Source organism: Ictalurus furcatus, chromosome 11 (genome assembly GCF_023375685.1).
Source record: "Ictalurus furcatus strain D&B chromosome 11, Billie_1.0, whole genome shotgun sequence".
Classification (NCBI taxonomy): domain Eukaryota; kingdom Metazoa; phylum Chordata; class Actinopteri; order Siluriformes; family Ictaluridae; genus Ictalurus; species Ictalurus furcatus.
The window spans coordinates 24,633,634-24,660,715 of record NC_071265.1 but is presented as its reverse complement, the minus strand read 5'-3'; the positions used below and the strand labels follow the sequence as shown (position 1 = coordinate 24,660,715).

Here is a 27,082-nt window from a genome sequence, read left to right as displayed (position 1 = left end):
CATCCCCATCCTGATGGCAGGGATGCAGTGATGTGAATGGTTGAACAAATACATCTTCCATTTGGAGAGCAAAAGCATGCAGCGATTTCTACTTCCACCTGCATGAGAACTGCACCACTTATGGCATCTCGACTCCTCTGGCTATAGATTTAAATGAAGGAAAGTTTGTTATAAAATGGAGTAGTCACCCTGTGCAAGGATGTTTGCAACAAAATATAAAATATTGATTTATATCTGGTATTTATGACACTGTCACGGTCATATGTATTCTGTAAAAGTTTGTAGAAGGGTAATAATGAGACTTTCAGGCCCTGATTTACTAAGATCCCAAATTAAATTAGAGAACCACAGAGCTACGTTGGGTGTGCAATCAGATAAATAAATCTGAAAATAAATAAAGTGCAGTTAGTAAGCGTATTGCAGGTTATTTACAAAGACTAATTGCCTCAAATTTTCTTCGGAGAAGACAATATTCCAAAGAGGATTTGCATGTTCTCATTGTAAGGCTGCTGAAAGGGTAAACAGAAATTTGCCACAGATACATGTCACATATTATACCAACAAAAGGCAGTGAGACAAGTGAAGATGGGTGCTTGGTGCATATGCTAAATGCGTATGTAAAGAAAACCTTTCCACAGGCTCACTTTGAATGTTATTAGCATTTGAAGGTACATATATCAGGCAAATACAAAATATGAAACAACTCCAACTTTCAGGCTTACTGAAATCACACTGCGAGTGCTAAATTATTCTATTTGCGCAGACACCAATCTGCATTTTGGATTTTTAGGCAAAGATGCCCCAATCTGCATATTCATTAAAGCAAGACCCAAAAGGGGCAAGATGTGCTACTTTTGTCCAGTCCTTTAGACCCTGTTAGTAAATCAGCTTTTTTGCAGGTTCTATCAAGTTTGTACATCTTTAGTAAATCAGGGCCTCTGCTGCTAAATTCGGTTTTGTTGGTTTTGGCACCCAGACTAGCACATATTATCTATTATCGTTTCACTGGTTAAAGGAGTGCAGTATTTTCTTACTAATAAATAGTTTGTTTGTTTTCCATCCAAAATAATAACTGCTGCAACATCAATATGAAATGCCTGTACAGTGTAATTGAGTCTTTAGGTGAAAAAGAAATCATTAACTATAGGTGATGTAGCACCACCAGCCACTTACTCAGTAACTTCAATTTTGTGAAGCTGAAACACCACATGGCAGGAACCAGTTTGCTTCCTTTCTTTCTTAACTTTATTTTACTCTAAAAGTCTCTCAATCTGTCCTTTTCTCCTTTCCTTCACTACCTCCTTTCCTGGTAATCAAGGCCTTTGCTTGGTGGTCAGATCTGATGGTGGAGCATGCCGAGCACTTCCTGTCCCTTTACGGCGTCGATATGGACGCAGCTCTTGAGATCCAGTCTCCTGAAAGCTGGGATAGTTTCCCTCTCTTCCAGCTCCTCAATGACTTCCTACGGATTGACTGTAAGCATTGTTTGTATAAGTAACAATTAAACAATTAAATGCAACGTAGCAGATGCAGTGTGTGAGCATGGAAAAGAGTTACAGGTCTTTAATGGGAATGGCCTTGATTTCACTCTTTCTCTTTCTATTTTAGACCATCTGTGCAATGGGAAGTTTCACAAGCACTTGCAGGACCTGTACGCACCGCTGGTGGTGCGATACGTCGATCTAATGGAGTCCTCCATCGCTCAGTCCATTCACAGGGGCTTTGAGCGCGAGTCCTGGGAACCTGTGAAGTAAGACACCACTTCCTGCTGGGAGCGATTGTAACACAGGGCATTTTGTGACATAAATAATCATTTAGAACCACTATTGCTGCAGCAAGCAGTGAAGACAAATTTATGCTGGTAGATATCCAATGTCTGGAGGCATCACAGATAATGCGATTAAGTATTAAGCAACTTCACTGAAGTTTTCACTAAAGAAAAATTCAGCCACCTCAGTTTTGCCTTATGATCACATTTTTAGATTATTTTTTTTTTAATGTTTTATATATGACAGTAGAATTGCAGAATTAGTTCCAAGAACATTAAACCTTTTCGTTGATCTGTTCATCATAAGTGGTGATAGTTTCAGGCCAAAATAAAACTCGCTCTTTCAGACTCCAGTCAATGCCTTTCATGTTTTCATCTTTTTGCTTTGTAAACTAACCCTCATGTTGCACGCTTGAAGGAAATAGGATGCCTTTTATGTGCTAATCAGTTCTGTCTTTCCTCCCTCAGATTTTTCTTTGCATATTGATTTTACCATTTCCCTGATAGGGATAATCTTATTTAGATGAAGGGCTGTCAAGCTTTCTCCTTAAAAATCTTATTTTATCAATATTTTTCAACTAAACAGATGTACCATGAAGATTATCAGCTTAGAGCTTTGTAAGCTTGTACAAAAAGGGTTTTGATACGCTTGGTGGAACTTTTACTGAGTCCCCTTCAACTACTACAATAGAAAGTAGCTTTTTTCATTCGTTTGTCGTCTGTCTTGTGTTTTCAATCTCCCACCACTTCATTTTTTACCTTCCAATCTGCTGTTTGTTCCTGCTGCTGAAATATGCTGCTTCTGTTCCTTTGTTTATCTGTATATGTCTGCTCTTGTCTCTATTATCAACCATGTTTCAGTTTTACTGTATGTCTTCTGTTTAAAGTCTTTTAGAGACCTTCCCTACATTTAACAAGTGATTCTTTATGTCTGCCGTTTTTGAATGTCTAAGACATTTCCTTTACAACTTTTCTTACTTGTTAATTTTTTACTGTATGTCTTACATTGCTTTTTTGCAGCATTCCACATTGCCACTGTTATGGATTTTTTTGTTTCTTTTTGTCTGTTTCTGCAGGAGTTTAACAAGTAATCTACCCAATGTGAATCTACCAAATGTGAACCTCCAAATTCCCAAAGTACCAAATCTTCCTGTGCCAGTAGCAGGACTATCTGTTAACCTTCCACAAATGCCTAGCTTTTCCACTCCATCCTGGATGACTGCTATTTATGACTCTGAGTGTGTATTCAATGAGTTTACCTCAGATCTGATTAATTCAAACATGTCCTTGGCATGAAGATGTTCTCTTGAAGCTTCTTGTTATGTCTGGAGTGAAACTTAGACACTAGAGAGGAATGTTTGAAAGCAAAAACACTAGTGTCTTGACAAACATCATTAAAAATATATACCCCAAAGACAGATGTAGTAGACATTTGTGGGAATTGTGAGAAGAGTCATTTGGGCAGACAGGCATTTTGATTCCGTACTGATACATAACTGAATCTCCTATGTATGATTTTCAAAAATAAGATACAAAACATAAAAGAACAATTATATAAACTACCCATTCTCTTACAATGTTAAAGCTTAATCTAACTTCAACCATCTAACTTCAAACTCTCCCATGTGTTACCTCACTTGGGACTGGTTGAAGCTTGGTGTTTGATCTTCATTAAGTGTTGATGTGAAAGTGAAAATTATTTCTTTAGAGTATTAAAAAGAGATTTTAAAATGTTTGTCAAGCTGGCATAATTAGGCCCCAGTATGTTATTTTTTTTTAAAAAAAAATGCATAAATTATGTATTGGCATCTCAACAAAGGACTAAAAAATGTTGGTATGTCTACTAATTAAGCAGTTTTGAATTGTATAAAAATGACCACAGTTGGCTTTCAAGTCATTTTCATGCCAAGTAGGTTGCAAGGGATTTGGGTCAATCCCAAGTTGTTTGTTCACTTGAAATGAGAACTGAAAAGCTTTTCATTTTCCTCAATGAGCATGCCATTGAGGTAGGACTGAGGTGGTGAGATCTGGATTGCAACCCAAACCTACGATCAGTCAGTCTTAAGTATCCCAATGAAAGAAAATATCCCCAATTAAAATTGTGTCTAAGGGAAGGACTACAGTTTTAGTTACCCATCTGTGTTCTGGGAGCTCTTTGTGGTGATGATGATGAATCTTAATGACCTATAATTACCCTAAAGATTTTTTAAAGAGTTAAATAGTTGGCTTTGTCGTCTGAGGTAAGAAATCCATTATTTTGAAGTGGAGGGGTTTTCTAATGGGCCAGCACTGATTTCAGGTGTGCCTGAAAGGTTTTAGTGGGTGTGGGTTGGTGGACCTCCCTGCCTGGTCTTTGCATTCGAAAAAGCACTCTGAAGCAGTAATTAGCTCTTGTGGAGTTTAAACATCAGAGTGGGCTTCAGATCTTCATACCTGTACGCCAAAAAGCATACTAATCCAGTGATTGAGGCAATAAGAGCATTGAAGATCCGAGACCGGTAAATTCCATCCTAGCATTTCTAAGACTACAATGTGATATTGGACAAATTCTGATTCAAGGCTTTCACCCTACCAAGATGGCTGTCGTTCGATACACTCAGAAACTCCAGTCACTCTTATGTTTTAACTCTATGGTAGGATACCACCCCCTCCCTGACCATTACAACACTCCTCCTCCTGCTGTCCCATCTATCTCCACTCAGGATGGCAACATCTTCAGAATTGACTGCATGGTGTGTGTTGACCTCTGGAACTCCGTCAGCCTCGTCGGGCATGGGTGGTGAGAGAGAGCCTGATCTTTGTGTTTCTGTCTCTCATCTGGACTTGTCCTCTACCTCCTGTAGCGTCTTCCTACACTCGAAATTGCAGTCCATGCAAATCATAGTGTTTGGGCTCTCAGAATGGTGTCCATTACTTACAAGTAATATGTGTAGCAGTAACAAGCTTATGCTAGGGTTTTATAGTAGTACAGTACACTTTTGCTCAGCTTGTGTAGATATGCAGCTGAATGATGTATGTATGAAAGCACCTGAAGAGTTCCTGAAAAGCAGTAGTGCCAGGTTTTAGTGATGCAGTAATATTTAAAATCAGTGGTATAGATCTCTTACATGCCTTCTCTCACCATGACATTCCCAAGCCCTCCTCCCCCTTTAGAGAAGTGTGACTGATTAACGTGTGCATGATTTCAGACCCTCTCGAGGGTTGAATAACCACGCAATTGTGCGAGGTTATTGACATGTCTGTATTTTACCATACACTGACTGAACATGTGAAAGCCATCCCTGGGTATTAACCAGATGTGTACTATCAGTCAGTGTATGCATAAAATAATCAGAGAAACATATGATGTAAATGAGTAGAGTCATAGAGATAGTGCCACCCTTTTGCCTGTTAGCAAAGTCTCTGACCCTTTACCTCTGATGTGTCACTGTGCCTGGCAGTAATGGCTCGGGGACATCAGAGGATCTGTTCTGGAAGCTGGATGCCCTGCAGACATTCATCAGAGACCTCCACTGGCCCGAGGAAGAGTTTGCCAAGCACCTAGAAAACCGGATGAAGCTCATGTCCAGCGACATGATTGAATCCTGTGTTAAACGGTACATGCATGTTGAGTTTGAAAATGAAAGCTGCAAAGACTTGATATCCACTATGTCATTATCTGAACAGCTGGTGAAAATTAAATAAGTGAAATAAACCTACCAGACCTGCAACACACTAAACTAAGTCTCCACCAACTAATCATGGATGCACCCTTGTCTTCATATTGTGGTGGAAAATAATACCCTTCTGGCCACCTCTCTTTAGCACCAGGGCAGCATTTGAATCCAAGGTGACCAAGGGTAGCCGTTCTACAGATTTCCGCATCCCACTCTCCTTATGCACCATGTTCAACGTGATGGTGGATGCCAAGGACCAGTCAGCTAAACTGTGTGCCATGGAGATGGGCCAGGAGGTAATAAAAAGGTCTAATCTAATCTAATAAAAAAGATCTATCTGATTGTTCTGTCTGGCTGAAAAATGCAAAGGACCAAAATTAAAGATACAGTACTATAGTAAATAAGTTATTTCTAAAAACGAAGCTTGTGTTGAACCATTTACAGTGTTATTTAAAGCAGTGATTTACAACATTATAACAGCTACAGACATCCACACATATTCCACTCACACACTCAGTATCAGTGCTCTCCAAATGCTAATGAATAAAAATATGTTTTGAGTTTGTTCTAAAATGGACAGGAAGCCAAATAAAGTAACATTAGACTGAGATGACAAATTTTTAAAATACAGGGTGTCCCAAAAGTACATAGGAGATACCTAGGAGAAATGATCAGTTTTCAGAATAGCCTTTAAGAATGACTTTGACAAAAGAAGAACGTATTTAAAATCATCCTCATGGCTGGATTGGGAAGCTGTCACAAAGTTGCGATGGACTTTAACAGGAAACATGGCGAACACATCACACAAAACACTGTTGCCAAACTTATTAACAAATTCATAAAGACAAAAAGAAGTGTTGCTGACCAACCAGGAAGTGGATGTTCACGAACATCTACTGACTGAGTCACAACCGACGTGGTGTTGGCAGACATAGTCCTCAGTGTATGGAGACTTTTGGGACACACTGTAGCTCTAAGTTGCTCAAAGTTGCCTTTGACTGCATATATTTTTTAACAAAATTAAGGTTTGGATCAAAACTTTAACAGATCCCTGAGATAAGCACTAAACCACTGATACTTGGTCAGCTGTTATCAAAAGTTCAGTATGCAGTGATTTATTTTAAGCTTGTAAATGTGGTGTTGCTTTTCAGAAACAGTATCACTCTAAAATTGATGACCTCATTGAAGAGAGTGTGAAGGATATGATTTCAATTTTGGTGGCTAAGGTAAATGTGTCAGTTGCCAACATACTGTAAGTGTTAAATATGGTAAATATTTTATAATGCAAATTGTGTTGGTGCGTGGTCACTGACCAGTTTTGGATTATATGGTGTTTTTGTGTCACATGTGCAGTTTGTGGTGATTCTGGAAAGTGTTCTAGCCAAGATCTCTAGGTATGATGAGGGAACTCTCTTCTCATCCTTCCTTTCCTTCACGGTGAGAATTAATAGCATATTATTAAATGACTTTTGTATTAACCATGATTATCTATCTATCTATCTATCATTTTTATCATTATTATTATTATTATTATTATTATTATCCTAGTAGATATCCTACTGACCTGTTTTATTTTTCAGGTGAAAGCAGCATCAAAATATGTGGATGTCCCTGTACGTATTAAACAGTTTTGGTGTAAATTGTTCTCTGCTTTTTTCGTCACAGGAGTGTCTAACTAACTTTCTCTACAATCTGTCATCTACAGAAGCCAGGAATGGATGTTGCTGATGGCTATGTGACCTTTGTTCGTCACTCTCAGGACATACTGCGAGATAAGGTCAATGAGGAGGTGTATATAGAGAGGTTATTTGATGTAAGTAAGATGCCGTCTCCTCCATGCCTGACAAGGGAGGTTCCATCCAAAATGTGGCAAAACAATGGGGCATATGAGGGATAAGTCACATTTTGAGTGCTGAGCTCTGAATTCTTTCATTATGACACACAAAAAAAAAAGGCCAGCCTTATCGTGAGGCTCTCAGTCTCTCACTTATCAATGTCTCATTACTGTGAATTCTTGTTCGGCGCTCTGTGTTCTGGCGTTGCATTATACACAACCAGTTGCACCTTTGTGCTCTAGTGTTGCATTAGCTGTTTGTTGGACCTTTGTTCTTAGAACTCAAGGCAAAGTGTCACCACCACCACCACCAAGTGGATTATTCACGACAGTGCTCTCAAACAGTCAATGGGATCTTTTGAATAATAAAATTTGCCTATCAGCATATTTTTCCATAATTCTTATTATGCCACTATTGAATCATATTTGTGATGCAATATGTAATGTAATGTAGTATTAGATATTAGATGATAAAAAGTTATATAAATAATGATGCCAACTGGAGAGCACTGTTAAATTTAGAAATAATCCCTTGTGAATCATTTTCTGACTTCCAGTGTTGCACAGTGTTCTATGTGTGTAGCGGGAGGTGATTTATTCTGTGTCCACTAGAATTTGTGCTGTTTATATGTATGGAAGTTGCTGCTGAGTGTGTGCACATGCGAGTGTGTATAATATGTATGGTTAGGTTTGTACTGATTTTGTGGTTGCATTTTTTGACAAGATGCAGCACAGTGCATTTAGGCACACGGCATGTGTCTGTGGTGGAGAGCAGTGTGTTTGTGTGTGTGTGTCTGAGTTTGGTGTGTCTTAAAGTGGTGCAGTGTGCTTCCTCTGCTGTGTTTCCAATATAATTAATAAGCACTCTTCGCTAATGCATGATTGCTGGCTTAGTTTAGTTGTAGTTTCTCAATCATTGTAAAGCGCATTTACAATCCACTGTCATTTCGCTGTTTTATTTCTTTTTTCTTTTTTCATTTTCAATTTCATTACTATGAGGGCATTCGAATGAGAGGTTGTATGTCCTAGGTGAATTCTGTAGGGCTCTTTATGGGTTCTATCAGAGGGTTCTACTAGGGAAATGCTCTGTCGGAGGGTTTGACATAAAACCTTTAAGTGTTTCCCCAGTACCCTTACATTTTCTAAGAGTATATACACATTGTTAATCTTTAAATTGCTGTGGGACACTGAAGGACATACAGCCTTCCATATCCTATTTTCAGTATCACAACGGTTTTTATTTATTTATTTGTTTGTTTGCTTGTTAGTTTTACAAGTTGTTTCATAATGTGCGTACTTGCTTGCTCCTCAAAAGACGGATGGATTATTCTTTGATGCACTTTAATTTACATCCCTTCCCCTTGAGATTATTAAATAAGTGCTATAAATATCTTGCTTGTGCCAGAATTGTGGGTCATCACTACTGCTAAGTATACTTAAAGCAGCACTATTGGCAAGACTATTTAACGCATTTAAACCCACACATAAGTGTTATAATATATTTAGCATAAGCTTAAAGGTCTGTGCTCAAATCGATTCAGGAAGCAAGAACGCATTTGTGATAAACTAGTGTCTTAAAGACAAGTCCAGACTTACTCATCTGGACTTCTCAGTCTTTCTCTGTCTCTTCGCTCCTCACATTTGAACTCCATCCTTTTCTGTTATACACTCTTCTTTGTACCCTAAGGACACCACCACCACGCTCTCTTTTTATAACAAAGTGGAACTTATCTCTAGATGTCCTACTGTTTGATCACATTCTGTTGAGTGGCATGATTTCTAATCAAATAATCTTCCTGTGTACATCTACTAGCATGACCTCCACCTCCTAAAATTCTCACATCATACACACACACACACACACACACACACACACACACACACACACACACACACACACACACACACTGGCCCACCGACTCACCCGCTCCTTCTGCATGCACTGCACGTTTGGACCAACTGACTGCTTGAAGCAGACCAACTAAACCACCTAACCCTAATTAACTCAACTAATCACGTATCTAATCATTATTCAAATCAGCAAAATGCCAGCATAGGTTTTCCTTTTACTGGTTAAAGCAGTCATTAATCACTCAAATGATCCACTCATTGAAATAGCCGTCCATTGCTGAGTTCATGTGTTTTGGAATTGTTGGAAATAAGACTGACATTTCAGTAGGATTATCAAATCTGAACAGTTAAGAATTATTTTTGAGGTTGTAAAGAGTAGAGCCCTTACAAATTGCTTACAAATATGTTTTTGTAAGCAATATCCAAGCAATAAACAGTATATGCTATGAATAGAGATGGCACAATTCCACCTTTTCTTTTTCAGATACTGATACTGAAAACTTTCTTTAAAAACTACTTTATACATTTTTAAAACTGTAACGCTTTTTTAAAAAACGCAGGGAAAAAAAACATAGCTTAAAAACACAACTTGCGCACATCTATAGCTTTCAGATAAAAATCATTCACATTGAAAATTTTATCAATATAATAAAAATCACGCATAACAAAAAGTCTCTTTCTATGTTACAGGATGGGACCAAATTCATTCTTTTTTTTACTGCCCATAATTTTTTACCGGAATCAGCGTGATACCAAGCCTGTATCAAATCTGTGCCATCTCTAGTTATGAAGAAATATTTCAATTTCAAATCGCTCCAACCCACTGCATCAGACACCAGCAAAAACAGAACAAACATGCTTGATATGAGGAATAGCATTTCAATCAAGCCATATGATCATATTAACTCTGATTTCGTCATTTCAATACTGTAAAAAAATAAATGAATAAAATGGAGTTACCAAAGAGGCAGCTGAATGCAGCATTAATATGGAAAGCTACTGAGAGTTAATGATATTTAAACTAGGAAATATAGGTATTACAACAGTAGCTTGACTAGACACTGTGTTAAATCCTACAATGAAAAAAACACATCACAATTCCCAAATATACCAATTCACTCCACAGGATCCTGCTATTGACTATTTCTTTCACTATAAGAGATTATCACTTCATCCATTACATAAAACCTGTGCTGTTCTCTTTGAACTATACATAAGATGTTTTCTATGCGATTTCGAATACACCTGGGTTTTCAGATTTGCATTATACATATTTGATATTTTAAAAGCATAGACATGGTTTAAGATAACAGTACACATCGCCTTGCCTGCAGATTCTTCTCATTCTCACGTTTATATATTGATTTCCAAGTTTTCTGGTTATGATCATACTGAAGTTTGCTGCTTTGACTTGAATTTGGGTGATGTTTGCAGAATATTTGAGTTTAAAGTTGATAGCATGGACAAATAATTTCATTTCAAGGTTTTGTTTAACACATTCAGCATAGTTCTGTTAGCACCAGCCAAAAATGATCAGAAAACAATCGAATTTTCACATTTTACCAGTTTCTGTAGCTCACATTTGAACAATTCCCTTGGATCAGAATCTGAATAATTTAGGCCTTATTTTAATCATCTTAATAATTCTGATCTAAACTTTTTAGACCTCAGACTATGCTGTATATATATTAAGAATAATACAAGTTAGCAGTTTGTTTTGTTATTAATTATGCAATAAATTAATGCATGATTTATGTACTTTTTTGCAGATGGTCATATTGCTGCCTCTGTAAATTAATTTTAAATTGCCTGACTAACCTAGTGCTAAGTGAGGGTGTGACTGTGTCTATGTTGGTATGCATTCTGTATATTTTGTGTGTGTGCCTGTATATGTGTCTCTGCATGTGTTGTGTGTGTGAGATGTGTGTGTGTGTGTGTAGGTGCGTGTATATATGTATGTATCTGAGAGGGAGCATACACGTACAGTCATGAGTACTGTAATGTGACTACATCTATGCGTGTGTATGCAATGTTAATGGTTATACGTCTATGTGTCTAGACACTCTAGTCTCTTGCATGGGTTCGTTTGTGGGTGTGGGTGTGTGTGTGTGTGTTGCTGGAGAACGCTGTGTTTGTGTGCATTACAGCAATGGTATACAGCCACCATGAATCTGCTGGGGACTTGGCTCACTGACCGAATGGACCAACAACTCCATGTGTACCAGCTCAAAATCCTCATCAGGATTGTAAAGGTACTGTTTACATGGGAATGAAGTACTTGCATTAAATAAATAAAACTGCTCCTACACCATGTGTGGAAAGTAAGCATGTTCTGCTGCTTTTCTTTGTTTCAGTAAGAATGGTATTTTGGTATGCTTTATTTAATATTCATTTTACTTATTCATATTCATACATTCGTGTTAATAATTCCTGGAATTATTGGCATATTTGCTAAAGATTAGATGATAAAATGGTCATATGAATAAATAGACGGGGAAAAAAAATAAGTACACTCCATGGAAATTGTTGGCTTTTTTGACATATTTGGACAAGCATATATTTGATCATCTTTGAAACAATGCCCATTAATAAACTTGATATACTTGAACAAAACCACAAGGAAAAATAGCTTTTTCAATCATTTATTCAGTAGAAATATCAATAGATGTGATATCGTTCTGTGGAAAACGTACACCCTTGGCCTCAGAAGCTAGTATTGCCGAAATAACTTCTTGTAGGTGTTTTGCATAATTGTCCACCAGTCTGTGGCATCGGCTTGATGGAATTTTGTGACCACTCTTCCATGCAATATTCTTTCAGTTGCAAGATGTTTGAGTGTTTTATTGCATATACTGCCTGTTTCACATCCCCCCACATCATTTTAATGGGATTCAAATCGGGGCTTTGACTAGGCCATTCCATAACCCTCCATTTCTTCTTTTTGATCCATTCCTTGGTGGATTTGCTAGTGTGCTTAGGATCATTATCCTGTTGAAAGGTCCACTTTCGGTTCAACTTCAACTTTTGGACAGGTGGCCTCACATTATCTTCAAGCACTCTTTGATATAATTCAGAATTCATAGTTGAATCAGTGAATACATGCTGATTGCAGTCCCTGAGGCAGCGAAGCAACCCCAAACCATAACATTTCCACCACCGTGATTCACAGTTGGTATGAGGTGCTTCTCCTGAAAAGCTGTCTTTGGTCTGCACCAAACATGTCTGCTGTTACTGTGGCCAAACAAATCTATCTTTAATTCGTCTGTCCAGAGCAGATTATTCCAAAAGGCCTGGTCTTTGCTTATATGATCATTGGCAAATGTAGTCTGACAAAGGATTTTTCCTGACACACCTCCCATGCAGGTCAAATTTGTGCAATCTATTTCTGATTGTAGAAGCATGCACTTTGACACCAACAGCTGCAAGACTTACTAGCAGATCCTGTGATAAAATTGTGGGGTTCTTGGAGACTTCTTTTTGCATCAGATGGTCTGCTCTTGGGCTGAATTTGCTGGGATGGTGAGTCCTGGACAAATTGTCAATCGTTTGAAATTTGTACCATTTGTACATTATTTTCCTTACAGTGAAATGATGTATTTCAAAAAATTTGTAGATCTTTTTAAATTCCTTGCCAGACTCACAGGCATCCACAACCTTTTTTCTGAAGACCTCAATAACAAAGGGAACACCAGACACTAGATACGAGAGGGGTATAAATAAGACCGGTTCCACCTGCACTCCCTATGCAGGTTCTAATCACTGGCACCCAATCCTGAACACCTGATTCTAATTTTATGGATGTGAAGGTGTGATAAGTGTAGGGGTATACTTACTTTTTACATGGGTCTGATCTGTTTCTTTGTTTATTTAAATTGTGAAAATTACTACAAAATGTCAGTTTTATGAGTCATTTGATAGAGTGTAACACCTTTATTAATAGGCACTGTTTCAAAGAGGATCAAATGTTTGGTTGTCCAAATATGTCCAAAAAAAACCCCAACAATTTCCATGGGGTGTACTTATTTTTTTCACATGCCTGTATATTCATTCAAGATTCTTACTCAAATAATAGAAAAAAAAAACTTTTATCTTTGCTCTAACATACGTCTCATAAGAATTTCTGTTTTAAATAATCATATTTCCTCTCAAAAATGTATCTAAATTATTGACACCACTAAGGATTATTTAAAATTTAATTCAAACAAAAATTTTTTTATTATTTTTAAAATTGCTCTCAGGTTCTCTCAGAAACTTTATTTCTGCCGCTGACCATTTCCTGGGGCATAAATGTGAAATTGCATATTTGTAAAAAAAAATCCCTTTGCCATCCATTATCATAGGGACAGCTAACAGTATAAAGACAAATGGTTGTTGGAAGCTGGGTAATGGATATTGGGGGAAAAACCATTAGTAGTTATGAAAGCATCATAAATTCTGCCTAGTATCAGTATATTTCAGTCTAAACCTGGTTGCCTCTGCCAGGATGTTAGGTGATATGTTGAGCTTTCATCAAGATCCCAAACAAATAAATCAACAAATAAATGGTTAGCACGTTCGCCTCACACCGCCAGGGTCGGGGTTTGATTCCTGTGGCTCTGTGTGTGTGGAGTTTGCATGTTCTCCCCGTGCTGCGGGGGTTTCCTCCGGGTACTCTGGTTTCCTCCCCCAGTCCAAAGACTTGCGTGGTAGGCTGATTGGTGTGTCTAAAGTGTCCGTAGTGTAGGAATGTGTGTGTGAATGTGTATGTGATTGTGCCCTGCGATGGACTGGCACCCTGTCCAGGGTGTACCCCGCCTTGTGCCCGATGCTCCCTGGGATAGGCTCCAGGTTTCCCCGCAACCCTGAAAAGGAGTAAGCGGTTGAAGATGGATGGATGGATAATAATAATAATAATAATAATAATAATATGTGTGTGTACTCCTACAGTATACTTAAGCTCAAAATATCACTCAAATACAGCTATTCTTTTCACATATCTTCACTAACAGCACTGAAAATATCTAAATATTTAAATATATATGAAATACTTGTAGAAATATATTATCATTAAAGATCTGTCTTGTTCAGCGTGTTCAGTAGTATTTGACTTTTGTGTGCGTTGTAGAAAAAATATCGAGATTTTAGGCTGCAAGGCGTTCTGGACTCAACGCTGAACAGCAAGATGTACGATACAGTACGGAACCGGCTCACCCTGGAAGAAGCCACTGCCTCGGTCCGAGAGGGAGGCATGCAGGGCATTACCATGAAGGACAGCGATGAAGAGGATGAGGAGGATGATTAGAGATCCAAGCCACATGGTGTGCTCTAAACCTGAGCCTCTCTGACCCCTACACCACTCTCCCCTTTCCCCATAGCCTGGTAACAGAAGATGCATGTACCCACTCTGATTACTCCAGTTAGCCACCCTAGGACCTCCCATCATCTGCTCGATATGCCCACAAACAGAGCTAAAGTCAAGAAAAAGCTAGTAATTATAACGAGTAAAAAGAAATGTTAAAGAGTTATAAAGAACATGACTGACAATTTTAGCTGTGTTATGATATATAATAAAGAATGGGATAAAAAAACAGATTTTTTTGGACTAATTTATTTGGGGATTTATTTCTGTGTTCCTAAGCAATATGGAGTACCATTTGTTTGACAATGTCGAGTGAGATTATTAGGTGTGTCCCTGTCCAATGCGATAACATATATGGCGCTTCTTTGACGTACTCTTACATACATTAATGGTACATTGTCGTAAAAGATGAGTGTATGGATCCTTTTCTTTGTCTTGTCTGTTTATAAAGTGGATGCCAACTGCTTTAAAACTGAAAATGAACCTCTGTACTTAAGTTAAAAGTTGTTAACTGTAAATGTCCTCTGTGTCTGCACATTCTCATTAATAAAAAAAAAAGAAATGTAACAATTTTTTTTTTTTTTTTTACTTGTGCTGAGGCTCTGTGGCTCTTCCAAGAATCTTATGTCGCATTTCACCAACAAGACATTGTCTCACCTTCATCTTAAAACTAATATGAATTGGTGTTCTAGAAAGGCAATATTCTCTTAGCTCCATTTTGATATCTCATTGGAGACGTCTTTTATTTAGATGTCAGGAATGACTACCAAATAATATATTTTTGTTCAGTTTAACTTTTACAAAGTAAAGCGATTCTTGCCTTTTTGGTTTTTATGTTCTATTCCAAGCAATCTTTTGGGTTATTACTTACATAGCCAGAGATATGTGCCATTCTGGGGGGTCTCACTATTGTTTTGTATATACACAGCTGTACATTGCACTCTGAGCCATCACTGCATGCCTGTGGGTTCCACCTTCTCCAAAAGCTCTATGTTTTTCTTTTTTGTGTCAGTTAGCTGGTGGATTCATTCTTGCGTTTGCCTTATCAAAGCCAACAGTTGTTATATGCAAGAGCTGTGGCCTCTCAATAAATATAACTGTACAAATATGCTCAGTGCCTCTGTTTGCGTGATTTAAAACAGTTTTACATTTTATTGTCAATCCATTCAGTCTGACGATAACATACATGAGCTCTAACACAAAAGGCAAATAGGTTATGTTTTTAATTAAAAGCACATTTAAGCACTTGCAGGCACCAACAAGACATTCTATGGATTTGGTTTATGCTCCAAAAGTATTGGAATGCCAAGGCCAATTCTGTTGTTTTTCTATACACTGAAGACATTTGGGTTTAAGATCAAAATAAGAATATAAGACGATAGATCAGAATTTCAGCTTTCGTTTCCTGATAATTACATCTAGATGTGTTAAACAACTTAGAACATGGCACCTTTTGTTTGAACCCACCAATTTTCAAGTGACCAAAAATATCGGAACATGACTGACAAGTGTTTCCAGCAGTCAGTGACATCACCTACAACCTCCACATGGCAGGGATGAAGGTATCACAAAGAATCAAAAGGCCAGATTGGAATTTACACAGAAATACAGAAGTTCACAAAAGTTCATAAACCAAGATTAACCTCTACCAAAGTGTGGAGAACGAAATGATCTATTCATGATCCAAAATATAGAAGCTCATCAGTCAAGCATGGTGGAGGGAGTGTCATGGCTTGGGCTTGCATGGAAACTGGCTGAAACTGGCTCACTAATCTCTACTGATAACGTAAGTCATGATGGTAGCAGCCGAATGAATTCAGAAGTTTACAGAAACATTCTATCTGCCAATTTACAGAGAAATTCATCCAACTGGGAGGCGTGTGTGTGTGTATACAGTGCCCACTACTAATATTGGTACCCTTGGTAAATATGAGCAATGAAGGCTGTGAAAAATTGTCTTTATTGTTTAACCTTTAGATTTTTTGTTCATAAAATTCACAAAAAAAATACTCTGCTTTCACGGATATCAAACAGTTACAAACAAAACACAGGTTTATGGGAAAAAAATTTATATAGGTGTGCCACAGTTATTGGCACCCTTTGCCAAGTTAACAGCTCTGAGTCTTCTCCTATAATGCCTGATTAGGTTGGGGAATACATGACAAGGGATCTGAGACCATCTCTCTCTCCAGATCCTTAAAATTTCAAGGTCTACACTGGTGGACTCTCCTCTTCAGTTCACCCCACATGTTTTCTAAGTCAGGGGACTGGGATGGCCATGGCAGGACATTGATTTTGTGGTCAGTAAACCATTTTTGTGTTGATTTTGATGTATGTATTGGATCATTGTCCTGCTGGAAGATCCAAACATGGCCAATTTTAAGCTTTCTGGCAGAGGCAATCAGGTTTTCCTTTAATATCTGTTGATATTTGATAGAGTCCATGATGCCATGTATCCTAACAAAATGTCCAGGTCCTCTGGCAGAAAAACAGCCCCAAAACATTAAAGAGCCACCACCATATTTAACCGTGGGCATGAGGTACGTTTCCATATGGCTACCTCTTTGTGTGCACCAAAACCACCTCTGGCGTTTATTGCCAAAAAGCTCTATTTAGTTTTCATCTGACCATAGAACCCGATCCCATTTGAAGTTCCAGTAGTGTCTGGCAAACTGAAGGTGCTTGAGTTTGTTTTTGGATGAGAGTACAGGCTTTTATCTTGAAACCCTTCCAAACAACTTGTGGTGATGTAGGTTACTTCGGATTGTAGTTTTGGAGACTTTCTGATCCCAAGATGCAACCAACTTCTGCAATTCTCCAGCTGTGATCCTTGGAGATTGTTTGGCCACTCGAACCATCCTCTTCACAGTGTGTTGAGACGATATAGACACACGTCCGATTCCAGGTTGACTCATAATATTTCCAGTTGATTGGAACTTCTCATTTATTGCCCTGGTGTTGGAAATGGGCATTTTCAATGCATTTTCAATGCTTCAATTTTCTTATAGCCACTTCCCAATTTGTGAAGCTGAACAACCTTTTGCTGCACATCACAGCTATATTCCTTGGTCTTACCCATTTTTATGAATGACTAAGGGAAATTGGCCTATGTGTTACCTCCTATTTATACCCCTGTGAAACAGGAAGTCATGGTTGAACAATTTCCTGTTCCTAGTCACCCAGGTGCATTAAAAATGTAAAATATCAATGGGAATATACTTCAAATATATTTTTCTCATATGAATTCATAGGGGTGCCGATAATTGTTGCACACCTATATTTAACAAAGATTTATTTATTTTTTTATAAACCTGTGTTGTGTTTGCAATTGTATGACATCCATGAGAGCAGAGTATTTTTGTGAATGATTTAAACAAAGGGTCAAAAGCTTAAAAAATAAAGACAATTTTTCACAGCCTTCTTTGCTCATATTTACCAAGGGTGCTCATATTAGTGGAGGGCTCTGTAGTAAGATAACCGCTGTGTGTACATACTAAAATTAGCTGTGTTTGATAGTAAGCGAGCTAAAATCCCTAATTTTATATGGTTGTTGTTTCGTTTCCAAATTCAGTTATCTATTCCTAATTTTGTGTTCATTTTTAGTACTCTACATGATTTCATTGCTCTAGGGAACAACAGATGAAATATGTTGGACATTGAATCAGTTGCTTGCCAATTGTATGGTTGTTCTTGAGTTTTTCCAATTGCCAGTTATACATTCTCATTAATAATGTATTCAGAGGAAAATTTGGTGTCTGTTTTCATTTATATCTACGTATATAGTTTGTACGCATATACTTTTTGACGTATAAAAGTATGCTGCCATAGTAGTGTAGTATTGCTCACATTTAAATGTTGTTACCGTATTACCTTACTCGCTCTTGTAGTGATTTGTACCGCGCATTCCGTCTCTAATGGACATTTTTAAGGTATGTTTGGACTTTTATTTTGATATATAATACAGGCGTGCTTACAGTGGCTTCCTTCCCAACGTGGAGCGCTTCCCTTTGACGTTTTGGTTGAGTTTGTGGGCTGATTTATCAGCTGTTTTAATCAGAGGAGTTTAATGGCCTGTGTAGCTGCAGGGTCGATAATGGTGTCAGACTGGCATCGAAGCCCTGAAAGCCGGGAATTTTTCAGCAAGATACTGCACAACAAAAAGCGGAGAAAATTCGGTACGTTACTGTCGTGGTATCTCCATGGATACCATGAAGACGACTCGATTATTGGGCTGTACGTTTGTCACGTGATTATCCAGACTGCATTTTAGTTTGAATGCATCTCTGTATGGAACATTTGACTAAAGAGAACTGGGAAGAGTATCATATTTTGTTTTTTTTATTTTTATCTATCTGTCTATCTACACGATATGTTTGTGGACACCTGACCATCACACCAATATGTGCTTTTTGAATATCTTGTTCCAGATGTAGTCCCCTCTTTGTTGTTATAATAACCTTCATTCATCTGGGAAGGCTTTCCACTAGAGTCGTTCAAAAAGTTTAATCCAGATCAGAATGATCCGGATTTGAAAATCTCATGTTTTGCTATCCAGGAGCAAGTAATCCATCTTTTGTGTATCTCTTGTGTCGGTTCTTCAAAGAACCATTGAATTGGATCCCTGATCCAGATACAAACTTTTCAAGATGACCAAATCTGGATGTCTAGTGCTCTAAATCAGACTACATATCACAGTGTAGGGTACTAGCTATGTAAAGAACAACAGGTGGATTAACCAGAATGGGATCACTTTAAGTGTTTTTATTTGAAGAGACCGAAAACAGCACAATAATACAATACACAATACAAACATCCCCTTCCTTTTTCAGTTTCTTTTAAACAGTCAGACCCTGTATCTGACCCACAACAAAGAAATACAAACAAACATTATTCACAAGTTTTGGGAACATTTTGAACATGTTTTAAATCATAAAAAAGTCTAAATGTCCAACAGTTAACAAAATAAGAACGTTCTTCGTGTGTGGAGAGAAATAAGGGATGGAATTGTTAGAAACTACTTTTGACTGGTTCATCTCTGATGATTGTGTCATTGTAATTAACATACTGTGACAAGTGACAGTTAAAATGAAATAATATTATTTTTGTTTGATGTTGACAGCTGTTTGGGGAATTATTTATGAGGACAAAATCTTTATTTTTTACTGTACTGCACTGAAAGGCTTAATTGGTAGCCTAATGTATACTTTATGACTGTAACATTAAATAAATCAAGTGCAAAATATAAACAAATGTATATATTACATGATCCAAACATTGTATTATTTGACCAGTTTTAAAGTTGTATTACGTTTCGTTCCTGAAATCCTCCCTGGATCCACCCTTCTGCTGGGATCAGGATAATCCAGATTTTTTGTATAACGGGTATCCCAATCCTACTGAAAAGTTTTGAACAAAACATACTGAAGGTTTGATCCAAATCAAAAGCAAGATTGGATTACATGATCTAATCTGATTTCAGAATCCCCCCCCCCCCCTTCCCCCTTGGAACCCATTTTCAAGATTAGATCCCATCTGGATCTAAAATTTGTGAATACTGTATATTTTTGTTTGTTTGTTTGTAGGAAGGGGATGTGTCATGAAGTGAGGCCATGGAAGCTAATGCAGAACTTTGTTACATTTACATTTATTCACTTAGCAGACGCTTTTATCCAAAGCGACTTACAAATGAGAAAGATACAAGCAAATTCATTAACTGGCTCAAGAAAACAAACACGATGGAAGACACACTAGGAACGGGCATCATCAGAAACATAGGAACTGCAAAAAATAAACCATAGGAAAAAGTGTTAAATAATCAAAATACAGTGCATAAAAACCAATACCAACCATGACCTGACAAAAAATTAATGTGCCAGCAACTGAGGAGGGAAAAACAGGCAACTTAAATACAGTACCCAATCAAGAAAATGAAAACACATGAGAATGGTTAAGACACGAACAAGGAGACGCAGAAGATGCTGTTCTGCAAAGGCAGTCAGGGGGCCCTCTAGTGGCCAAAGATGGAATTGTCCATGGGGGCCATGACAGGATGTTTGTATTGTTTGTGCTGTTTTCTATCCCTTCAAATAAAAACACTTAAAGTGACCCCATGCTGGCTAATCTACCTGTTGTTCTTTACATAGCTAGTAGCCTACACTGTGATGTGTAGTCCGATTTAGAGCTCTAGTAATCCGGATTTGCTCATCTTGAAAGGTTTGTATCTGGATCAGGATGATTCAGTCCAGTGGTGCTTTGAAAAACCAAACACAAAATTAAGATGGATTGCTTGATCCTGGATAGCAAAACATGGGATCATTCTGACCCAGATGAACCTTTTTGAACAACTGGGCACTGGATATTAATTAAGCAATGTTATTAACTCAGTTTCTTTGTATGTAATGACTTATAGCTACAGATGTGTGAAGTTTATTAGAAATGTTTATGTATTCATTCATCTTCCATAACCATAGGAGGAAAGCCATTTAAACATGAGAAGAACATGCACAAAAACTTCAGCAACCCAGCTCAGGATTGAACTGGGAACCCTGGAGTTGTGTGACTGCAACGTTATACGATGCACCAGCATGCTACCCACTCACAATCTCACAAAAACTAATAGATCACTAGAGAGTGTTTACTAACATCCGTATTTCATTTTAGGCCTCTTGGAAGCTCCAGTGATGCCTCCACAATTGAAAGCAGACATAGTTCGCTATAAAGTGTTCCTGTCAGGAAAAAGTGGAGTGGGGAAAACAGCTCTAGCTGCTCGTCTTGCTGGTCTAGACATGCCCAATATACACTATGAAACCACAGGTACATGTCTTGAGTTTCAAAGTTTATAAGTTTAAGCCTCACACTGTGAATACATTTGAAATATGACAGAGCACTAGTTGAAAACTTTATCCATAGAAATAATTCAATAAATTATGGGATACCATTATAGAAAGACTCAGTTTGTGGTTGCAACACTCTTGAATTCTTATGTTATTATACACCGTTAATTCTGAAAATAATTCGTACTTGTGGTTACTTGACCAGTGTAATGAATTGCAAAACCCATAAATTATAACCTCTTTAGGCATGGAGACATGTGGGGTGTTTTGGCCCGTGAAGCTGAGGGAGAGCGGCCGCATGCTTTTCTTCCACTTCCAGCTCTGGGACTGTGGCGAGAGTGCCATGCGCAGATTTGACCACATGCTGCCGGTGACTATATCTTTTAGTACAACCAAATTCCATAAAAAAGTTGGGATGCTGGGTAAAATGTAAATAAAAACATAATGCAATGATTTGCAAATCTCATAAAACACATATGTTATTCACAATAGAACATAGAAACCATAGCAAATGTGTAAACTGAGGAAACTGTACCATTTTATGGAAAAAATAAGGTAGTTTTAAATTTGATGGCCGCAACACGTCTCAAGAAAGTTGGGACGGGGGCAGCAAAAGGCTGGGAAAGTAAGTGTTACTAAAAAGAAACAGCTGGAGGAACATTTTGCGATTTGCACCTCTGGAAAGGCACCATCAATGCTGAAAGGTTATTTCGGTTTTAGAGCAACATATGCTTCCATCCAGATTCCATCCTATCTTTACTTCTGAGAGACTCTGCCTCTCTAAGATAATGTTCCTCCAACTGTTTTTTCTTAGTAACACACACTTCCAGCCTTTCGTTGCCCCCGTCCCAACTTTTTTGAGATGTGTTGTGGCCATCAAATTCAAAATGACCTTTTTCCTTAAAATTGTGCATTTGCTCAATTTGAACATTTGATATGTTTTCTGTGTTCTATTGTGAATAACAACACATGGGATTATGACATTTCCAAATCATTGCGTCCCAACCTTTTTTGGAATTAGGGTTGTACATGATATACTGCATATACTGTATATACTGTGTTTACTCTGAGACCTAACTTTTAGTCACTGATTTTTGAACAGTCGTGTAAGGAACATGTGGACGCTATTCTCTTCCTGTTCTCCTTCACCGACCGAGGATCTTTTGAGGATCTTTCCAATCAAATGTCTCGGATCACAGAGCCATCAGACCGACTCGTCAGATTGGTGGTTGGGACCAAGTATCCTTTAACCAAAGCTGATATGAACACTTAATTGTCAGATTAGGGTTTTTGTTAGCTGAGCACAGTATCTCAGTATCGCTGTATTGTTAAGAAATGTTTATTACAATTTCATTTTAAACCATGCTCAGATGTGTTAAGTATGTTGACAACAATGCTGTGATAGTTAGGGTTATTATTTTATTCCTATAGGACGTGCTGAGAAATTGAGCATTCAGTAAAATCCATTTGTGTTATCTTCATGAAAAGCTTATACGTCTGTATTTAACAGTGCTCATGACTGTGTAGTGCTCATTTCTAACTCTGCATGTTCTGATGTACATTGGGTCACACATATAGACCTTAACTGTATAGATTTGACTTGTTTATGCACACAGATGTAACCGAGAGTGACATCACACGCTTTGAGGAGGTGTGGGGTGTGCCTGTGTTTCGGGTTGGAGGCGATGTGAGCGGAGGCTTTGGTGAAATCTCACCCCTTTTAAATGCCTTGGCAGAAAACCTCTGGTACCAGGACTGTATGCATGCCTCCACTTCAGTACCATCCTACCCAGGACACATTGGCCCAGAAATTATCGTATAAGCTCACATTTTTAACAGCACACTGATTGCCGTCATGTTAGACACTGAATCCATTATAGACTTTCTAGGAATTCAACTCACAGATGAAAATTATCTCGAAAAAAAAGACCGTTACTATATTATTACATACCTCATTCATATATGCTTTGCACTAGTACAAAATTCAACAAAAACATTGTCAGTTTAAGAATCACATATTCATTGACATGGGCACGGTGGCTTAGTGGTTAGCACGTTTTGCTCACACCTCCTGGGTTTGGGGTTCGAATCCCTCCGGATACTCCGGTTTCCTCCCCCAGTCCAAAGGCGTGCGTTGTAGGCCGATTGGCATTTCCAAATTGTCCGTGGTGTGAGACACCCTGTCCAAGTTGTCCACTGTCTTGTTCTTCGAGTTCTCTGGGATAGGCTCCAGGCTCCCCCACGACATATCGGTCACAGTGGAGCCTATCCTGGAAACCCTGGGCATGAGATGGGAATATATCCTCACTGTGACATCAGTCTATCGCAGGGGACCGTGCACATACACATTCACACATGGGGTATGTTTTGGGAGGTGAGAGGAAAGTGGAGCACCTGGAGGAAACCCACATGGACACAGGGAGAAAATATGAAGCTTCACAAGCAATAAGGAATAAATTAAGAAGCCTGGAGTGTGAACCTGCAGCACTACCTGCTGCACCACTGTGCCCTCCTTAAGTAATATCATCATAATATAAAAGTGCATAGACCATTCTAAGGGGGAAGTGGGAAGTCAGAATGACATCATTTTCGACCTCCATGTGTTCAAGCTGCAAAGTGGGAAACAGCAACAATCTAGCCAGCTACATTAGTGATATGAGTGATGTATTACCTCCTCAAAACAGCGAACTGTATATGTTACATATACTGTAAGTGTTCGAGTTAACAAACTAATGTGTCTGCCTGTTGATTGTTCTAAAGCAAATACTAGTATGTACAGTATGACTCATTTAATAGTAAAGAACTGCTGGTTTGTTTACTATTGATACTGTGAGCAGCCATGTTGATTTGACGTCATGTGCTGAACTCTGGGTCTATGGGACCTTTCCGACTAGGAATTCCATGTTTTCTTTGTTTTTTCCTAGTCAGAGATCATAATTGTTTTAGTTGAATGCAGCATAAGCTTAAGTGATGCAGTTCAAATTGTGTTCAATAATATAACTTGACAGTGCAATGTACAACAATATTATGAATTTTTAATTTTTTTTTAAAAAGCTACCTCAACTACTTCTGACATCTGACCATGAACACAAGTAGTGATGAATGGGTCTAATTTTTTTTTTGTTCCTTTTCCAAATCAACTACATAATAAAGTTGTCTATGTTGAACAACAGATATTTACTTATCGTTTGAAATATCTGAAGAATGTGTATGAACATTAAACATATTTATAGCCTACATATTATGTAAGTGTAACAATATTATAAATAAAAATACATTAAATTTGTCATTCTTAATTAGCACAGCCAAATGCCAAAATAATGATGCATAATTATTTTAATTAATTAAGCATATTAATCTAGATTATCTAAATCAGCTGAAGAAAAAAGAACAAAACAAAAACTAATTCAGTTTGAGAATACATTTGCATAAAGTTTTGACCACTCACATAAAGAGAACACTTAATTGTAGTATGAGAGATAAAAATAATAAATCTGCAGATGCTGTAGAGACCAATGCTACAAGTATCTGTATACTTGTACACATATCTGTATTTGAACTGTTTGTCTAAACTTTATCCTTCTGTTTCCATGCCCTAACCGTCAACGCACCGTTGATCCCCAAGGACGAGGTCACTGACATGGGGTCTACATCTGCTGGAAACTGGCATTTGTGTGAAAATGTGTCCAAGATTGTCCCGTCTGATTCCAGCTAGTCCCCAATGACAAGTGATTTAGAACAAAACAGAACACAAGTATATGAGTACACAACATTTTTGTAGATCACAAACAAGGTGTTTTTCTCAGTCTCTCAAACACTGACCTTAAACACACCACACAGTTCCATCAGAGGTTCATACACAACTAAAGTATAGATATATTTACTTACCTTCTCAGCAGAAATGTGGATGAGGTTATTTGAGGAGGTAACGATCACTTGCTCTGGTAAGAATGCACTCAGATCTGCGGTGAATGTGTACATGTCTCCTACAGCACACACTTCCCCCTTTAAAACAAAGATATGAGCATACATTGGCTATCCATCCATCCATTTTCTCTATCGTTTATCCTACACAGGGTTGTGGAGGAGCTTGCAGCCTGTCCCAGGGATCTCGGGGCACAAGGTGGGGGACACCCTTGATGGGGTGCCAACCCATCACAGGGCACAATTACACACACACACACAGACACATTCACACATTTACAATTTAGAAATGCCAAACAGGCTACAGTGCATGTCTTTGGACTGAGGGAGGAAACCCCCGAAGCATGGGTAGAACATGCAAACTCTGTGCACCATACATTGGCTATTCAAATGCAAATTAATATTGTGATTGAGAATAGACTAACATGTTTATAACAGGAGGTGCTGTTAAAGGAAAATGTGTGATGTCGTTACCATCCCAACGTTGATTCTTTTTCAATAGCAGCATCTCCTCAACTGTATTTATTCCTCTCATACCAAGAAAATTTGCCAACTGTTTAATATTTTTAATGTAATTAACTGTAATTACTTATGAAAGACACATCATAAGTATGTCATGTCATTTATACTTATATTAATGTTGTGGAACATCCATGGGACAACTTAGTTCCTGTTATTACTTATTATCATGGGAAAAAGAAAGTATACCCTCCTTCAATTCTATGTTTTTATTGATCTGGGGCCAAATTACAATTGTGTGGCCCTCACTAACTTCTATAAAGAAACAAATAACCTCAGGTAATAACAAAAAAAAAAAAACACACACACACAACAGATTTCAATATGTAGTCATTTTTTCCCAAAAAGTAAACCAGGTGTCCACCATACAATCCCTGTGAATTAGCTGTTACTACAGAAACGATAATGTATTAGAATGAGCCCATAAATATAAACCTGTGATTTTAATTATAGACAGTACTACTGTCAGAGCTTCTGCTATAAATAATTAATCACCAATCAGACCAATCAGAATAGAGAATTCAGCAGCACTTTGGTATAAAACACATTAATAACTTTATGAGACTCAAAGCTGGATTCACTATTGACCCTCTATGTGCTGCTGAGGTTTCTAGTAGCCTGAGAAGATTTAGAAATTTTGGATGAACTGCAAAATCAGTGTTACAAGTCCATCATCGTAAATTATTACCCTAAGATGTACGTTGTTTAGTCTTTACTGTTAAGATCAGCAAAACTGCTATATGTTCTCTAGATGCTGCGATACATAATCATGCATAGTGTGAAATATCTCCTGAACTCACCTTTGATTCTTTGCTTGACATGATGATGTTAATGGATAGAAAGTACAGGCTTTGCCTTAACATGTATACAAAAAAATAGACAAAAAAAATCTGAAAAGCTGTCCAATTGCATCACATTCTAGACTATAGAAGTGTTTCACTCACAGAGTGAGTTATATTATGGGCTGTGGCTTGTGATTTGGTTGTGGGTTTATATGGCTGAGGTTCATATGATGTCCATGCGTAGTATTTATCATGTAGGAGAGAAAAGGAACTTAAGTCACTAATAATATCCAACTGTTCCATCAATATCTATGCCTTTTGTTTATGCAGTCGGTTTAGGAGTGATATATTGTGCACTATTCTCAACGAGGGCATTATTGAAATTACTGAATTGAAGCTATTTTTGAATTTGTTCAGGATAGCAATACAGCAGAAACACAATTGTGCAATAGCTAGAGAACCGATGTGACAAATACTGTTTTCACAGGCGTTATTTATCACATCGGCTCTAATTAAGCATCACTTTGGGCTTGTTTTGTAAAAGGAATGGAATGGTCAGTACTACAGAGAGTCATTT

The 27,082-nt window shown here is 37.9% G+C and overlaps 2 protein-coding genes across 5 annotated transcripts in view; both read left to right on the top strand.

Moving 5' to 3' along the window:
• Window positions 1-14,390, top strand: part of cadpsb (Ca2+-dependent activator protein for secretion b) — an 82,088-nt gene extending 67,698 nt beyond the window's left edge. For all 3 annotated transcript variants that reach the window (XM_053635947.1, XM_053635948.1, XM_053635949.1), the window contains 11 exons: window positions 1,319-1,475; window positions 1,609-1,750; window positions 2,845-3,006; window positions 5,209-5,364; window positions 5,573-5,720; window positions 6,576-6,650; window positions 6,778-6,861; window positions 7,005-7,037; window positions 7,130-7,237; window positions 11,257-11,361; window positions 14,214-14,390. In XM_053635947.1, coding sequence (XP_053491922.1) covers window positions 1,319-1,475; window positions 1,609-1,750; window positions 2,845-3,006; window positions 5,209-5,364; window positions 5,573-5,720; window positions 6,576-6,650; window positions 6,778-6,861; window positions 7,005-7,037; window positions 7,130-7,237; window positions 11,257-11,361; window positions 14,214-14,390 — 1,347 coding nt within the window. The remainder of the gene's footprint in view (window positions 1-1,318; window positions 1,476-1,608; window positions 1,751-2,844; window positions 3,007-5,208; window positions 5,365-5,572; window positions 5,721-6,575; window positions 6,651-6,777; window positions 6,862-7,004; window positions 7,038-7,129; window positions 7,238-11,256; window positions 11,362-14,213) is intronic.
• Window positions 14,391-18,274: 3,884 nt separating this feature from the next.
• On the top strand, window positions 18,275-24,591 carry cplane2 (ciliogenesis and planar polarity effector 2). 2 transcript variants are annotated; one of them, XM_053635951.1, is made up of 5 exons: window positions 18,275-18,376; window positions 21,108-21,260; window positions 21,526-21,650; window positions 22,383-22,519; window positions 22,874-24,591. In XM_053635951.1, exons 2-5 carry the CDS (start codon window positions 21,128-21,130, stop codon window positions 23,100-23,102), a joined length of 624 nt encoding a protein of 207 aa, XP_053491926.1. In that variant the 5' UTR covers window positions 18,275-18,376; window positions 21,108-21,127; the 3' UTR covers window positions 23,103-24,591. The 2 variants fall into 2 exon arrangements, with proteins under 2 accessions (XP_053491926.1, XP_053491925.1); XM_053635950.1 differs by lacking the exon at window positions 18,275-18,376 and adding an exon at window positions 18,504-18,622.
• The last annotated feature ends 2,491 nt before the right edge of the window (window positions 24,592-27,082 follow it).